At 38.2% G+C, this 16,891-nt stretch overlaps 1 protein-coding gene across 3 annotated transcripts; it reads right to left on the bottom strand.

The window, feature by feature from the left end:
* On the bottom strand, positions 1-8,260 carry LOC137711498 (uncharacterized). Of its 3 annotated transcripts, none has more exons than XR_015963294.1 (5): positions 8,108-8,240; positions 7,825-7,996; positions 7,413-7,714; positions 6,936-7,134; positions 1-1,169 (listed from the first exon to the last, which is right to left on the bottom strand). XR_015963294.1 is itself a non-coding variant. In XM_088695289.1 (5 exons), exons 1-5 carry the CDS (start codon positions 8,216-8,218, stop codon positions 1,164-1,166), a joined length of 783 nt encoding a protein of 260 aa, XP_088551415.1. In that variant the 5' UTR covers positions 8,219-8,260; the 3' UTR covers positions 1-1,163. The 3 variants fall into 3 exon arrangements, 1 of the variants encoding a protein (XP_088551415.1); XR_015963295.1 differs by having other exon boundaries at positions 7,413-7,697; XM_088695289.1 differs by having other exon boundaries at positions 7,413-7,708; positions 7,826-7,996; positions 8,108-8,260.
* Positions 8,261-16,891: the final 8,631 nt, after the last annotated feature.

Raw genomic sequence — 16,891 nt, 5'->3', positions numbered from 1 at the left:
TTGCATATGAAATAATATTAAAAGAGGCTAACTCACATTTCCACCACATGTCTATTAATCTTACTTGCAATAGATTAATATTTAAAAGAAGTAAGTTGGTTTCCTTCCTCCACATGTCTACTACCCAAATGTCCGCATGTTGCCTTCCAATCCACTTGCAATGGGAAATCAAGCAATTGCCTTGATTAAACAAAGTTTTTGGCACACCTCCACCACCCAAATAAAGGGAAAAACATTATTTTAATGTCAAACCATCCTACTTGATGCAGCTAAATATCTTACAAGTTAGTCTTTTTGCACAATAATCCTCCAAATGCCATATTTTGACTTTAGGCCCAAATAAGTAAAATTGTGCATATTTTAGGTGCAAACATAAGCCCCCCAAGTATTACAAATTTGAGCAAAGTTTGTACAACTTACAACTCCAATAGGCTCTTCCAGAAGATTGATGATAACAGGCATAAGAAACATTAAGCATGAAGAACACATGAAAAAAGCCTCACCACTAAGCCATATTTCTCTTGTAGCAAATGGGAATATTCGAAAGTCCACCATGACAATACAGGCACAATGAGGGGAAGCCTGCAAGCTATGTACTGATCGTAAAGGGCAACTTTGTTTGCTATGACTTTGCGATGCTCATCCATATTCAAATTTTCAGTTCGATTTGGGAACCCAAATTCAAATGAAGCTCCAACTTTATACATCTCAACCACGAACTCAAGTGAACACATATAAAATCTGACGGCTAACAGGTCTCCAATAATTAACCACAACAAAAACTCTTGGCGCGGCTGTTGATGGTGGTTGCTGAAGTAGGATAAGATCTGATCATAAGCATTAGAGAAGGTTGATAAGGCCCACAGAGTCATCCGGCGATGATGTGAAAGAGCAGCAGAGAAGTCAAACATGCCCGTCAGGCAAGATAATAGCTTCATTGGGCACAACCCTTTGTGCAAATAGCTCATTGGTTAAGATATTCAATCAGGTAATCCTCTGCGGCCACGGTTGTAGTCTTTGACTCCATCGTTGTTGTCGTCCTAGTCCACGGGCTCTCGGTTACCTTGCTAATCAACTCTTTGAACTTGCTCTGTCGGATCATTGAGTTACAGTCCCACATTCTGGATGAACAAGCCGCTGTGGTGGAGTGTCGTTTGTGAGGCTCAGGACTGATAACACCAGAAAAGTAAACCAGAAACTCAAAGAATCCAAGGAGTTTGAGAAAGAAAGATTATTAGAGAGAAAGAAGATAACAGCGGAAAATGTAGAAATATCTCAATTGAACATAAGAAGAGTAAACGTTTTTACAGTAGCTTTTATAGCACTCCTCTAACTGACTTGCCTAAGTGGCACTCCTCTATCTTATATCCTAACCAATCAATCTAACTGATTTGCCTATGTGGCACTCCTCTACATTATATCCTAACCAATCAACACTCAACACTTGTATATGCGTTATTATCCCCCCTCAATCGCAGCCAGGAATCCCAAGGCTGAGATTGATGCAGTGCTTAACAAACACAGGACTGTGAAGACCCTTAGTAAGAACATCTGCAACTTGATTGTCTGTAGAGATATAGTGCACCACGATATCCTTCTTCTGCACCCGCTCACGAACAAAATGATAATCAATATCAAGATGTTTAATCCTGGAATGGAAGACAGGGTTGGTGCTAAGAGATAATGCTGAAATACTATCACAGTGTAAATCAGGAGGAGCAGGTAAAAACTGATGGAGATCTTTCATGAGTGACCGTATCCAACAGACATCAGCTGCACAATTAGCTAGAGCTTTATACTCCGCTTCGGTGGAGCTGCGAGACACAGAAGATTGTTTCTTGGACTGCCAAGAAACAGGATTAGAACCAAGGAAGACGACATAACCTGTAACTGACCTCCTGGTGTTAATATCAGAACCCCAATCAGCATCGGAATAGGCAGAAATATGAATATCAGGAGCTGATCGATAAGTAAGTCCACACAGTAGAGTCCCTTGAAGATATCTGAGTATCCGTTTGACAAGGAACATGTGTGCATCAGTTGGAGCAGTCATATATTGACACACAACATTGACAGAATGAGCAATATCAGGCCTGGTAAAGGTCAAATACTGAAGTGCGCCAACAATACTGCGATAGAGACTTGGATCAGACAAAGGTTGCCCTGTAGAGAGAAGTAACTGAGTATGAGGCTTTGAAGGTGTTGGTGCAGGCCTACAATTCTCCATCCCTGCTTTTTTGATAAGCTCTTGTGCATATTTAGTCTGACTAAGAAACATATCTCCATTGCCTTTATATTGAATATGCAGCCCTAAGAAGTATGTGAGCCGTCCCATGTCCTTTAAATCAAATAGTTCACTTAGAGCAGTAATCACACCCTGAACTTTGGTAACATTCGAACCTGTAAGGATTATATCATCTACATACAAAAGTAACACAATAATATCCGCACCATCTGTCTTAACAAAAAGACTTGTGTCAGATTGTGAAACAGTGAATCCCATCGAAGGTAAGACTCCTGTGAATTTAGCATTCCAGGCTCGCGGAGCCTGTTTAAGTCCATACAGGGATTTAACAAGTTTGCAGACATGGTTAGGCACTCTGGAATCAACAAACCCCTGTGGTTGCTGCATGTATATTTCTTCCTGCAACTCACCATGCAGAAATGCATTTTTGATGTCAAGTTGGCGAAGTTCCCATTTGTGACTGGTAGCAAGTGCAAGAATTAAACGCACTGTAGTATGTCGCACCACTGGACTAAATGTCTCAGAATAATCCAGCCCATGTTCCTGTGTATAACCTTGAGCCACCAAACGTGCCTTGTATCGAGATATACTGCCATCAGGGTTTCTTTTCAATTTGTACACCCATTTGCTCCCAATCACAGTTCTGTGAGGAGGAGGAGGGACAAGAACCCAAGTCCCTTGCCCTTTAAGAGCATCAAACTCATCTTGCATAGCATGCTGCCAATTAGAATTCGTAGCTGCAATTTTAAAAGTCTTTGGTTCCTCACACTCAACACTCTCAGCCAGAAACGAGAATCCATCAGAGCACAGAGATCCATGACCAACTCCCAAGGACTGCAATTCAGGGAAGCTAGCACAAAACGCAGTATAATCTCTCCTCTGAATAACCCCAGTTTGAAGTCTTGTTGTCATAGAATGTGTGTTAGTGTTATTAGCAGGAATGGAATTCCAATCACTCTCAGAAATAGGAAGTGATACCTGAGGAGATGCAGGACTCAGGACAGGTGACAAAGGTTGCTGGAGATCTTGTACAGGAGATGAGCTTAAAGACCCAGATTCCTGTGTGCCAGATCCCTGCCCAGATTCCTGTGTTCCAGATCCCTGCCTTTGTAACTAAACTGGCTCTGGAGACTCACTGTCATGTTCACTTGAAGCTCTAAAGGGAACCAGAATTGGAGTAGAGGTGACCAAGCTTGGAACAGAGTGACCACTCAACATCTCAGATGGTTTACATTTGGCAGGAAACACAGACTCATCATGAAGAACATGCCTAGATAAAACCAATTTCTGTGTCTGCAAATTGTAACAGATAACCCCTTTGTAACCTGAAGCATATCCTAAGAATATACACATGACAGACCTAGACTGAAGTTTACTGTCATTATAATGTCTCAAGTATGGAAACACAGCTGAACCATATATTTTCAAGTCCTTTACTGAGGGATGCCTAGCATACAACCCAAAATATGGTGAATTCATTTGTAATGATTTAGAAGCCATTCTGTTGATTAAGTACACAGCATGTGCACAAGACAGATACCAAAACTCCTGTGACAACCCAGCAGCATTCATCAAAGTGATTGCTGTTTCAACTACATGGCTATGCCTCCTTTCAACCAATCCATTTTGTTGGGGAGTGTATGGGCAAGAAATTCTATGAATCATTCCTTTAGACTGCAGAAATTCTTTAAACAAATGACTAACAAACTCACCACCTCCATCTGATTGAAAGGACTTTATTTGAACTCCAAATTGAACCTCAATATACTTATAAAACTTGACAAATATCGAAAACACCTCTGATTTATTATATAAGGGAAAAATCCACATGTATCTTGTACAATCATCAACAAATACAACATAAAATCTATACCCTTCTATAGACTTAACAGAGGAGGGTCCCCAAACATCAGAATGGATTCTATCAAAAGGTAAGATACATCTAGATGACTCAGTATCAAAAGGTTTTCTAGTAATCTTCCCATGAATACAAGCTATGCACATGGTATGCTTATTATCCACAGAAACTGGAATCTGAGACTTAGCTAACATAACTGCCATGACCTCATTTGTAGGGTGCCCTAGCCTTTGATGCCAGAGAGAAGACTTGAGCAACTGTCCAATAAATGCCTTTGGAACTATCCACGAAGACACAGGAATCTGAAACAACTCGTGAGGTCTACTCCTTCCTTTGTACAAGATCTCCCTTGTCACCTTGTCCTGCACAAAGAAATTCATGTCATCACAAATAAACCAGCATCTGTTATCTTTACACAGCTGCTTTACAGAGATTAGATTCACAGCAAGAGATGGAACATGCAGCACATTTGTCATAAAAATAGAATGAGACGGTGTTTTAATAATTGCAGAACCAGTATTCTTAATCGGCAAACCTTGACCATTGCCAATTTTAATGTTCTCTGAACCTTCAAAAGAAGACACTTGATGTAGGCTAGCAAGATCAGATGTCATGTGATGTGAGGCTCCTGTATCCACAATCCAATTTGCAGCATTGGAATATGATGGTGAACTCTGAACATTCATTGCTTGTACTGCAGATGGGACTTGATATGGAAGATCAGATGCATGTATGTGCTGGGAACCATGCATCCCTTGCATAGGTGCATGCCCCTGATATGAATAATGAGCAGCAAAACTCGGAGGCTGTTGAACAGGACCCTGTGATGGAGGAATCATTGAGGAATGACCAGGAAATGTAGGTCCAAGAGAAGCAGGAGGACCAGAAGGTTGATAGGAATAATTGCCCCTGTGATAACATTCCAGAGCACTATGTCCCCTCTTTCCACAAATCTGACATTCAGTATTGAAATGTGGTGAAGTACTTTGCACAGTTCTATAAAAACAATTCGGAGCAGTATGCCCTCTTCTCTGACAGATTTGACACTCTGGATGTAATGTAGTCCTAGACTCAACATTTCCATTCCAACCACTATTATTCCTATAATTCGACCCTTTACCTTTAAAGCCTGATCGATAAGTGTTATTTCCCCTTGACTGTCCTCCATTGGAAAACCTTTGTTGAGAACCAGGAAACTGCACTGAAGTTTGGTGTTGCCTTGAATTATCCTGTGGATGCTGCTCCAAGGAACCAACACACCCACCACCTGATCCATAGGAATTTTGATGAGGACCATACGCAGGTTGCATCATTTGAGACTGTGGAAAGAATGACACTGGTTGTGGCAGTGGAGCAGCAGTAAGAACAACTCCAGTACTAGACGGTTCATTGACAGATGAATTGGAACTGGATGCACCATTAGTATACAAACCAGCCATATTATGAGTTAATGAATTCATAACCACATCATTTTCCCTTTCAGCACCAATTAACAGTGCCCTAAACTCCTTCATAGTGACATTAGAGTCCCTCGCAAGAATAATCGTCCTAATAGTTGCAAACTCTCGAGGTAACCCAGCAAGAGCAGCAATCATCACATCATTATCTGAAACATATTCCCCTGCAGCCATCAATTGATCCCTGATTGTCTTGATTCGTAACAGATATTTATCCATTGAATCCCCACCTTTTTGGACTGTATGTAATTCGGTTTTCAAGTGATTAATACCTGTCCTAGATACTGATGCAAACCTTTCCTCAAGATTTGTCCAAGCTTCAGCAGCAGTCTTACACCCGATAACATACTCTATCGCATCATCAGTCAACGTTGCTATCAACAGACTCAACAGAGATAAATCCGTGGTCTCCCAATCTTGAAAAGCATCTGTCAATTCTTTGGTAACCCCACTTTCAGCATTAACCACAAACTTCGACGGACAAGAAGCTGAACCATCGAAATGATCAAACAGTTTGTACCCCTTTAACACAGACCTGAATTGAAATGACCATTTTGTGTAATTATGCTCACCAAGACGAATAGTGAGCATGCCCAACAATCCCTCAATTTTCACAGAGGGAGCCATACCAAATATAGTTCAACACTCAACAATTTACCAATTCTTGAATAAAGCTTCAGACAAATATAACAATTTTCTTGACCTAGACCGTGACAAACTCAACTTTCTTGAATCAATGGCATTGGCCTTAAGATTCTTTCTTAGCACAAAGTAATGGCATTGGCCTTTTCAACTACCCAGTGCTCAATCAACTAATATAACAATGGCATTGGCCTCTACAACTTCATCTTCGCAAATCAAACAACACAAACTACTAAAAGAAAAACGCCAGAAACACCCACAAGAGAGCGAAAAACAACAAAGAAACACTACACAGCACCTGAAATTCCTGCTTCACCCTGATTGCAACCCCAAATCGCCAAGAAAAAAATGCTCCAAATAGACAGATTCGCAGATCATCACACTTCCATTACTGACTTCGATGAGCACACACCCACGCACGATCACAGGCTCTTGATACCATGATAACACCAGAAAAGTAAACCAGAAACTCAAAGAATCCAAGGAGTTTGAGAAAGAAAGATTATTAGAGAGAAAGAAGATAGCAGCGGAAAATGTAGAAATATCTCAATTGAACATAAGAAGAGTAAACGTTTTTACAGTAGCTTTTATAGCACTCCTCTAACTGACTTGCCTAAGTGGCACTCCTCTATCTTATATCCTAACCAATCAATCTAACTGATTTGCCTATGTGGCACTCCTCTACATTATATCCTAACCAATCAACACTCAACACTTGTATATGCGTTATTACTGCCGTTGAAGTGCTTGCTTCTAATGATGTAGCATGGCAATCACTTGTCTTTAATTCGGAATCCCCTGTTTTGGTTGAATTCTGGGCTCCTTGGTGAGGGCCTTCTGATATGGGATTCGAAGCAACGAAAGATGCTTGACTTGTTGTCAAGGCCGGTCCTGAGTTTTTTGGTGCCCAGTGCGAAAGCCCAAAATGTGCCCTTTTTAATAAAGAAACATTTGTTTAAAATAAATATTTTGCGAGGATAATCACATGTATATGTAAAAAATTCATCACTAGTAGCATGCAAAATGCCTTCCAATTTCTGTCATGTATGTGTAAAATTTTATTCACATCAACAAAATTATGATTAAAAAAAGATGAAAAATCAAATATACGCAGAACACATTAAACACATCCAATACATCCCAATCTAATCACATATTCATCCAATTATATAAAATAACATATCCCACTAAATTAATCTCAACTGTATACCATGTCAACCACCAAGTTGTTGAAGAGAAGAGCATGCAAGAATCGGCGGTGCAACTCCGGTGACCGATTTTGCCTTTGTTTCCCTGTCTATCTTTCTTTTCTTTCTTGTTGTTCCCACCACTGCCTCCATTCACGGTGTCCTTGGTGGAACTAGTAATCGAAGCCGAAGAAGGTTCTTTAGCCACCGGTCCATTTGTCTTTCCAATGCTTTTTTCCCCTTTTGAAAGGTTGAAAAGCACCCCATTTCTCTTCATCTCCACCACTATAGCCTTTAACTTGATCCTCCTGCCATTACCCTACACCTAAAAATCAATACTTTCCACTTCTTCACCTTAAATTTTATAAGCAACCAAACAAAAGGGCAGTCACAAAATTTACTAATATTGATGAAGGTGGAGTCTTTTTTTCATACCTCTTTGAGTGGTGCATCTGGAGTTGTATGAAATCCTTGTTAATGGAATGAATTCCTCAAAAACATGCCCCTCACTTGAAGTCTGCTCAAAACACTCAGATTTTCCATATAGGTAATCTGCAATTGCATCTGAAATCTGCTGCTTGCACCTCTCAATAGCTACCAAAAAACCCTAAATTTGAAAACAGAAACCAGAAAAATTCAAGCAAAAGAAACGAAGCTTCTGACTCATAAAACAAAAATTAAGCTGAAATTTGAAAATGGTATGTGTTCTCCGTAATACCTTAGGCTTGGGCAGTTGGGTGACAAGCTCCAAGCAGAGAGGGAGCTCCCTCTGAAAAACTTGAATCTTATGCCTCTCCTCCATGCCTAAAACCTGGACGACTTGTACCATCCAGATCCCCTTTATGTTATATTGTTTTTTAATCCCCAGAACCTAGACAAGTTATTCCCTCCAACCTTTATTTTGGGCTTTGGACAAGAAAAAAAAAATTATACCTAATTATTTGGATTTTGTTTTTTGGGTGCCCCTTTCAACTTTGGGCCCTAGACAATTGCCTCGGTTGCACTGCGCCTGGGCCGGGCCTGCTTGCTGTCACCAATGAGGTCAGTAGACACGCTATCATTTTCAGGTGTAACCCAAGATACCCTTAAACTTGCCCTTAGACTCCTTCTTAGTAGCAGCCTTGATTTGTTCATAGGTTGCAACTTTCTCAAGCCTCACTTTCCAACAGCCTTAGCAACTCTAATGTTGCTAGGAATAATGTTGAAGGAAACGACATGTCCACCTCTCTGGTCATTCTGTAATTGACCGTTAACAGTCTTTTGGGTGGCAGTAATGGAGTGCATCGTGGTCATGAGACCCTCAACAATTCCTAACCTGTCGTTGATAACCTTGGCAAGGGGAGCAAGGCAATTGGTAGTGCAACTAGCATTGGAAAGAATGTTGTTGTCTGGCTTGTATTCCTTCTCATTGATACCAACAACAAACTTGGTAACGTCCTTGCTGGTTACATAGATGATAAATTGAAAAAATGCCCGAAGTCAGGCAAACTGGAAAATATAGAGAAAGAGGGAGAAAGAGAAAGGAAAAAAAAAAGGAATGGGAAGAGGAAGAAGATAGAAACTTCGGGTAACTATGCTCAGATTATTTTTTTTTTTTGTCTCTTTTTCATATAATATATATATATATATAGCTTATTTGGGCAAAGTAGAAAACAGACCTTGAGAGAGAGACATGGAGAAAGAGAAAGGAAGGGAAAGAGAGAAAAAGAAAAGAAAAAAAAGGGAGAGAGAGATAAATAATAAAAAGGAACAAAAATAGAAAGAGAGAGGGATCTTTTTTTGGGCAAAAGGGAACAGAAGAGAGAAAGACAAGGAGATGGACAAGAGAGAGAGAGAGAATAAAACTTACATTGGGCAAATGCAAGCAAAGTCCAGTCGGACATTCGGGCGAGCTGCAAAAGCAAATTTCTACATACTTCTTCCAACCCCAGCTATTCAATTTGATTTGAGAACCAAATCTGAACGAAGCTTCCATTTTACTACTTCTTACCTATCAAAGATGGTGGCTAACCAATGGCAAAGCTAGGATTTGTCGGAGGGAGGGGCGAAAATTAAAAGAGTAAAATGTTCTAAAATAAATGTAGACAACCAAATTCTTTTAGATAATAGATAATATTAATTTCGCTCATATATTTATCAAAACAAACAAGTTACAACTGTTGCCGATGAAAATTTATGCCATAAATTTGCTAATTATTCGATAGCTTTAAGGGAAGAGGGCATTGCAATGATGTCCATCTCTTTGATCATAATACTATATGGCCTCATCTGGTCTAGAGGATTGAATTTATATGTTTGTCTATTCAAATCCAATCCTAGAATCCAAACAAAGCCTATATTTGATACAAGCCACTGTAGTGTGATATGCCAAATGTGAAAACAGAGAACCTTATCATACCAATTTGAGTTTTTTTACAAACATATCTACCTAATAAACATTAACTTCTTTTTTTTCAAGATAAAAACTGCAACTTTAATCAATAGTTGATGTGTTAGCCTCTTCCAAACATCAATTTTTAACAAAAGTTGTACTCTTTCGAAAAATGGTAGCTAAATTTTGCCTAAAAATTTACTTATTAATCAATAATCAATATCCATGGTACCCTATAATTCTTATAAAGAATGTCAATTAAGCAAATATTTATGTTAAATTATGAATTAGTAATTTAAATTTACAAAGGCAGAAGGCATGACAGTGAGGTGGGAATTGGGGAAGTGAATGTGAGGTTAATAAATAGGGACGAGTGGTCCCCCTTCTGTTGTGTTTTTCTTTTTCCTTTTTTTTTTTTTTTTTTTTTTATATAAATATTTTTATGCCCAAACGACGCCATTTAGTATCGATTATTTTTATTTTAAAAGGCAAAGGACACGTCTTCTTCATATGATTGTTTATAACAAAACACAGGTGCTGCACGGAGATGCAACCAGCAGAAACCATGACTTCACTTTGCCTTCCAATCCACTTGCAAGGAAAGGATGCAATTGTCTTGATTAAATAAAGTTTTTGGCACACCTCCACCACCCAAACAAAAAGGAAAAACATTATTTTAATGTCAAACCATCACACTTGATGCAACTAAGAGTTGGTTTGGTATTGTTGTCCTTTGAAAAAAGTTGTTTTTGCTGTGCTGTGAGAATAAGCAGCTGTGAAATAAAGCAGTAGAGTATTTGGTAAACTTTTTTTGTAAAAGTGCTTTTGAAAAAGAAAAAAAAAAACAGTATTATAGTGTTTGGTAAACTTTTATGTAAAACAAATGTGAAAAAAAGCTGGTTTTTTCAAAGCTAGGTTTTATAGCTTCTTGTTTTTAGCTTTTTTTACCCAAAACTGTGAAAAAAAAACTGAAGCTGAATGTTTACCAAACACAAAAATAGCTCCCAGCTTTTTTTTATACTAGCTTTTCTCAGAATCACCTCAGTACCAAATTAGGCCTAAATATCTTACAAGTTAGCCTTTTTGCACAATAATCTTCCAAATAACATATTTTGACTTTAGACCCATATAAGTAAAATTGTGCATATTTTAAGTGTAAACAGCTCCAAACCAGCTATCCTATTTATAAGCCCGCATAAAGCATGCGATGCAACCAACACTGGAAAAGATAAAACACAACTTGAGACCGTTTACTTGTCTTGCGTCACATTTCGTACGTTCACATTCATAAGTCTTTATTTTAGTAGTTCAATATATGTGTGTAAATATTTTTAGTTAATAAACATGGGTGACCACCTTGGAGTGACGCACTATTTGGGAAAATAAGTTGATCTAATTGGTTGATTTATATATATTCCAAACTATTGTGTTCCAGACGTAGCTTTCTATCGGAATAGTTTATATTTCAAACAACTAAATGAGCAATTGTCAACTTTCATAAAAAAACATGGATAGGTGTAGAGTGTTTTGTTAGAAATTTCTTGCTTCTAGCTACGATGAAGAATGAAATTTGTAACATGGTGAACTCTATGACTTGATGTTTTGAAGCATTGAAATTTACTTTCTATCATTTGTGCTTAATTTGAAATGAATTCGGCACTTTTAATTGAAGATTTTTTGGTTTCCTGGATATAACTATGTGGTGTATTATTTTAATCAAATTATAATGGTAATGGTGGGGAGGTAGCATATATAATAGGCATTATATATGCTAGGTTCAATGTTCAAAACCTTCCCTTATAAAGTTATAATTGGAAATAATATAAATTAAAAAAACCCAAGAAAGAAACGAAAGTAAACAATAAGGATTAAAAACTGGTTCATCGGATTTTCTTTTCTTTTCTTTATTATTTGTGTTTCTACGAATCATAGTGATGATGGATCTATTTTATCGGAATTGGATCTCCTCATGAGCAAATGGTGGGGCAAACGGCTACAAACAAAGAAATTCTTTTAAAAATTATAATAATTGTAATCGTTGGATCAAAATCCAACGATCCGTATTATGTGATCATGAGTATCCCCACTATTTGCTCAAGAGGGATCCAATTCCTATTTTATCAACCATAAGTCATAAGACGGCCCGATTAGTCAAATAACCCTTCCTTTAACAAGCTTTATACCATTCTTTCGGCACGACTGAGGATATAGATCTATAGCTCTCAAGGCCAGAATGTAAGCAGCCAGCTCAAGTTATGGTCTTTAATTAATATAAATTTCCCCAATCAGTTTCCCATCTCTATTCAATGATATGGACATGGATGATCTCATTGGTGTGACGCAAGATTTGTTATAGTTGATATTGATTGATGTTTGTATAACTCTTCTGCGAATTCTGCAACTTGTGGATATAGTTCTCATTATAAATTAAATAAAGCCAAAACTCATATAAAACAAATAAAGAATTTTTATATGGAAATACCTAGAAATAGGACAATTCTTTAATTTTGTAATAAAAATAGGACATTTTGAATATGCACACGGCATGCAGAACAACCGGACATAAATGGAAATTTTCCTATACCTTGAAATAAGTTAATTGCTCTCGTATATAAATAGGTTATTTCCTCCTATTTTCTGATTTTTCTCTCTACATTATACCTCATTCTCTCTCTTCTCTCACTTTTTCCCGCACACACTCTCTCTCCCATTCTCACTATGCACACACAGTGCAATTGTCGCGACCAAAACCGTCCAAATCGAAGCCACCACCAATTTCATCTCGTCCTCACGAATCTAAAACACTTAGCCTTGTCACGAATCTCATGCTCGATTGTTGGGATCGAAACTCAAGCAGGCCGCGAGTTTTCCATGCATTTTTTGGCAACATGGCAAAGAATCGAGGCTCGAGACCACCACAACTGGACTCGCATCGACGGTGGGAACAAAGCCCAGTCATTAAGTGCTGGTGTTTTGTTGGATGACTTTTTCAGGATTTGCTTACTGTATGTACACAGTACACGACATGCACATGACATGCTCACATATCTGAGCTAACCAAAAAACCTAAAGCTTACAACTCTATCTTCGAAATTAGAAAAATGACGTCATCATTGTCCATATACACTATATGCACACCACATGCACACCATATGCACATAACTAGAGATCAAGCAACAAGGCTGCTTTTCGCATTAATAAGAAACTTTAACGGCAACCTATTGGTATAGTGGATACAATTAAAACATAATTGTTACGTATATAAGGTTATAGTGGTAGTTTGAAAAGTCTTGTTATGTATATCAATCACCGCTTAACCATGCACATGGAAAATATGATACTCGTCGTTGTTATTTCATGGACACGCATGATCCTTAACGTTCTCTAAGCTTTTTCTTAATTTTGTTTTTCACCGAAGCCAACTAGGTTGTGGTCATACTCGCTAAATTCCGGAGCACAACATACGTGCATCATAACTAGCGAACATTCCTGCTTCTCATATTAAGATGTAGTCATGCACACCACATGGACATTACATAATTTTTTTTACAAATTTCTTCAATTAGACACTTGAATAAAAAATTGTTCCAAAACTAGTGAACATTCCCGCTTTTCATATTAAGATGTAGCCATGCACACCACATGCACATTACGGAAAAAAAAAATTACAAATTTCTGCAATTGAACACTTGAACCAGAAATTGTTCCATCCTAGTTTTGTAGCAAGTCAAAATTCTGAAATTTATTCCACAACCCATTAGCCCCAACATGAAACACAAACCCTAATTTAACTTCCAACTATTAATTCATCTTAGAAACAATCATGTATTCCATAAATCATTGATGAAGGAACTTAGAACTAAACACCCTACCTTATTATGCCTGCCAAAGCTTCAATCGCAGGAAAAAATGGAACTTTCTGGCCAAAATAAAAATACGGTACATAACCCAACTCACTCTTCTCACCTTTCTCTCGCATTCATTTGTTCGAAATTAGAGGTATGAGGTCAACCCAAAACCCATCTCACTCTTCTTACCTCTCTTTGGACCTCCCTATCTTCGAAATCAAAGCTCAAAGATTTGAGCTCAACCTAGAAACCCAGAGCTCACAGAGCTTTCTCAACATCCCTCTCCTCCAAATGAGAACGGTGATGCAATGGGCTGATGACTTTTAGTATTTATATGTGGGTATTTTAGTAATTTCAATTTTGTGCATGGTGTGCATGACTTGTGCATGGCCGGTTTGTCCTATTTATGTCCCAAGATTAAAAAAATTGTCCCATTTTGAAGTATTTCCCCATAAAATAAGACTTTCAAACTTGTATCCCATATGTACAAGATTAAGTGAACAAGATGGCTTATGTCATTGGACTGACGAAACATTTAGTAAAAGACCAACTGCCGGGTTGGTTTTTGATGGTGCGCTGCAATTAAATGAGAAATATCGTAGTCTTTCACAAAGCACATGGCTATAGATGTGAAGTCCTTGATTAAAAATATTTGTAACATGACAGCATATGGCTATAGGCGTGGAGTCTTTTGTTAGCAATTAAAAGTTATGTAACATGTAATTGACTTCGTTTCATAAGAGCTACATCTAGAGGATGGGAGTATAATTAAAAGGGCACTTGTAATATATATGCTAACCTTCATCAATGTCTTAATTTTTTAGGCGATAGAATTTGGGAGGTTTGCATGAAACAAAATGGACTTCAACATAATAGACAATGACAACTTCACGAAACTAATAGCCTCTATAATGAGGAAATGACATATTAGGGGTGGGCAAATGGGCCCCAGGCCTGCGGGTAGGGGCGGATATTAGTGGTTCGGGGTGGGTACGGGGTGGGTCTATATTATTTTATACACAAAACAGGGCGGGGTAGGTAGGGTCCAAGCAGACAGAGGGGCGGGCGGGATCCAATCTTCTGAAGTCACGGGCCCCCGACCCGAACTGTATCCAATAAACCTCATAACTTAATCACACACACACACACACGCACACACTCAAATCTCATACACATCACATCTTTCTCGAAGACTCTCCCATAGTCATTCCTCTCCATCTTTCTCTCCCATAGTCCTCTCTCTTGATCTCTCTTCGAGAGTCATCCTTCTCGATCTCTCTCCCCCAGAGTCCAGACTGACTCTTATCCCTCTCAATTCTCAGTCCCCTCTCCCACTCGAGTTAAGTCCTCCTGTGAACACAACCATCGCCATCGTCTACTCCCAAACGTGACCACCCATTGCCGCCGTCGAAAACACCACCATCATCATGCGATTCAAAATATCATATCATCTTCTCTCAAATTAAGGTAATTTCTAAATTAGGGTTTTTGAGTTCAGGGATTTAGGACTTATGAATTAGGATTTTTGAAATTTATGGGTTACTGAATTTAGGGATATATTTTCTAAATTTTCTGGATTTAATTGGTTTTGGTTTTGATTTTAGTTTAGCTTTGGAAAATCATGCTGTAAAGGATCTAGCTGGACTTGTTGAAGTCTTATTTTTATCCACTTTGGGGACTCGATTTGGTTTGATTTCAGGCCATTGGTTCGAGTTTGGTGGTCCATCTGATGGCAGCAGCGGCGGAGGATGCAGTGTAGGCTGTTAGGGTTTTTTATGTTGGGCTTGGTTTCGTTGGTTTGTATTGTCTGTGGGCTTCTCTTGTAAATGTAAATGTGTTGTTGGTAATAAAAAAAAGCAATCCACTGTCAGACCCAACAAAAAAATACCGAAAAAAAAAAGAAAAAGAAAAATTAATTGGACCAGTGGACCTGTCCTGAATCGGCCCATTTGAAATGGGTCGGGCTAGGCCCGGTTCCCAAACTCAAAATCCTTCTACCTTGCCCGGCCCGACCCGTGCCCAGCCCTATGACATATCCAAACAAAAGCAAAGAAATACATTCAAGTTTTGAAATTATCAACTATCAAAATCACAAGACAAGTAACACTTTAAAGCCAAACTTCATTTGCTACCTGAAATTACTATTTACCCTACGAAATTTGCCCTGACGAACAATATTTCGTCGAGTCAAATGGCTTTGCTCGATAGAAACTCTAGTTGGTCGGATAAAGTTGGTCAACATTAGGGTCTAGCCAAAGACTTTGCACGGCAAAATACTTTCAGAGAGCAAGAATAAATTCGCCAGGCAAACATTTGACCCCAAGGGAAACAATGGCACGTATTTTGTAAAGGTTTACCCAACTAAGTGTAAGTTCTTCAGCTTGAAGTCCTTGACCTGATGACACATTTCTTCGGGCAAAGTGCTAGTAAAATTGCTTTCAAAATGCCTTAAAAAGTTTTCTTAAATGCTCACAAATTTCTTTTTTCTTTTGCGAAAACAAAAAATTTTGCATTTTCACAAAAAGGGTGATCAGTCACGGGTTTTTTTTGTAGGTTTTGCAAAATAGTATAAAAATCATCATGAATCTATTTGTTTTCACTTTCGCATCATCGTTAGGTTTTCAAAATTAATGTAGAACTTATGTTGATATTCTTTAGGTTGAACCTGATTTTGGCAATTTTTTGGACGTTACTACTATTGTTTTTTTACTTATGTTTTAGTTTTCGTGTTAAATATGTTGTTATAAATGCATTTGTGGCACAGTAAATAATAAAACAGCTTCCAAATGCCTAGTACACATTTTTTTTACTAGCTGCTAGACAATGTGTATTATTTGTAAGATATTACATTATCCTTGATTGAATCCATAGGAGTTGGAGCAATTAATAGCTCAGAGATGTTGATGTCTTCCAACTTAGTTGAGTTATGAACATTCATAAGAGTTAGACATCTGAATCACCAATGTTTATTACTATTGCAACAAACACACGGACTACATTATGAGAACTGGTGAATCATACACATGCAAATGACCTATCCACAGAAGGAGATAGGACATGTGTTTATTATTATTGCTATAAACCCATGGATTACAACGAAATTTAAAAACCAAAACCAAGGGAAAAAGTAGTGATGAAAACTAATGCCACTTCCGTTGGAAACACGACTACATTCAGCGCATGCAACAAGACTTTTAAACCCATAGGTGACCCAAATGGGACGAGTGAAGTCTCGTGAGGGTTTCCAGAGACGTTACCCACAAACATCAGATGATCATGATTA

The sequence above is a fragment of the Pyrus communis genome, chromosome 6 (genome assembly GCF_041283825.1).
Source record: "Pyrus communis isolate YQ-2024b chromosome 6, ASM4128382v1, whole genome shotgun sequence".
Classification (NCBI taxonomy): domain Eukaryota; kingdom Viridiplantae; phylum Streptophyta; class Magnoliopsida; order Rosales; family Rosaceae; genus Pyrus; species Pyrus communis.
The sequence above is the reverse complement of the archived record's forward strand: the minus strand, read 5'-3'. Positions and strand labels throughout refer to the sequence as shown.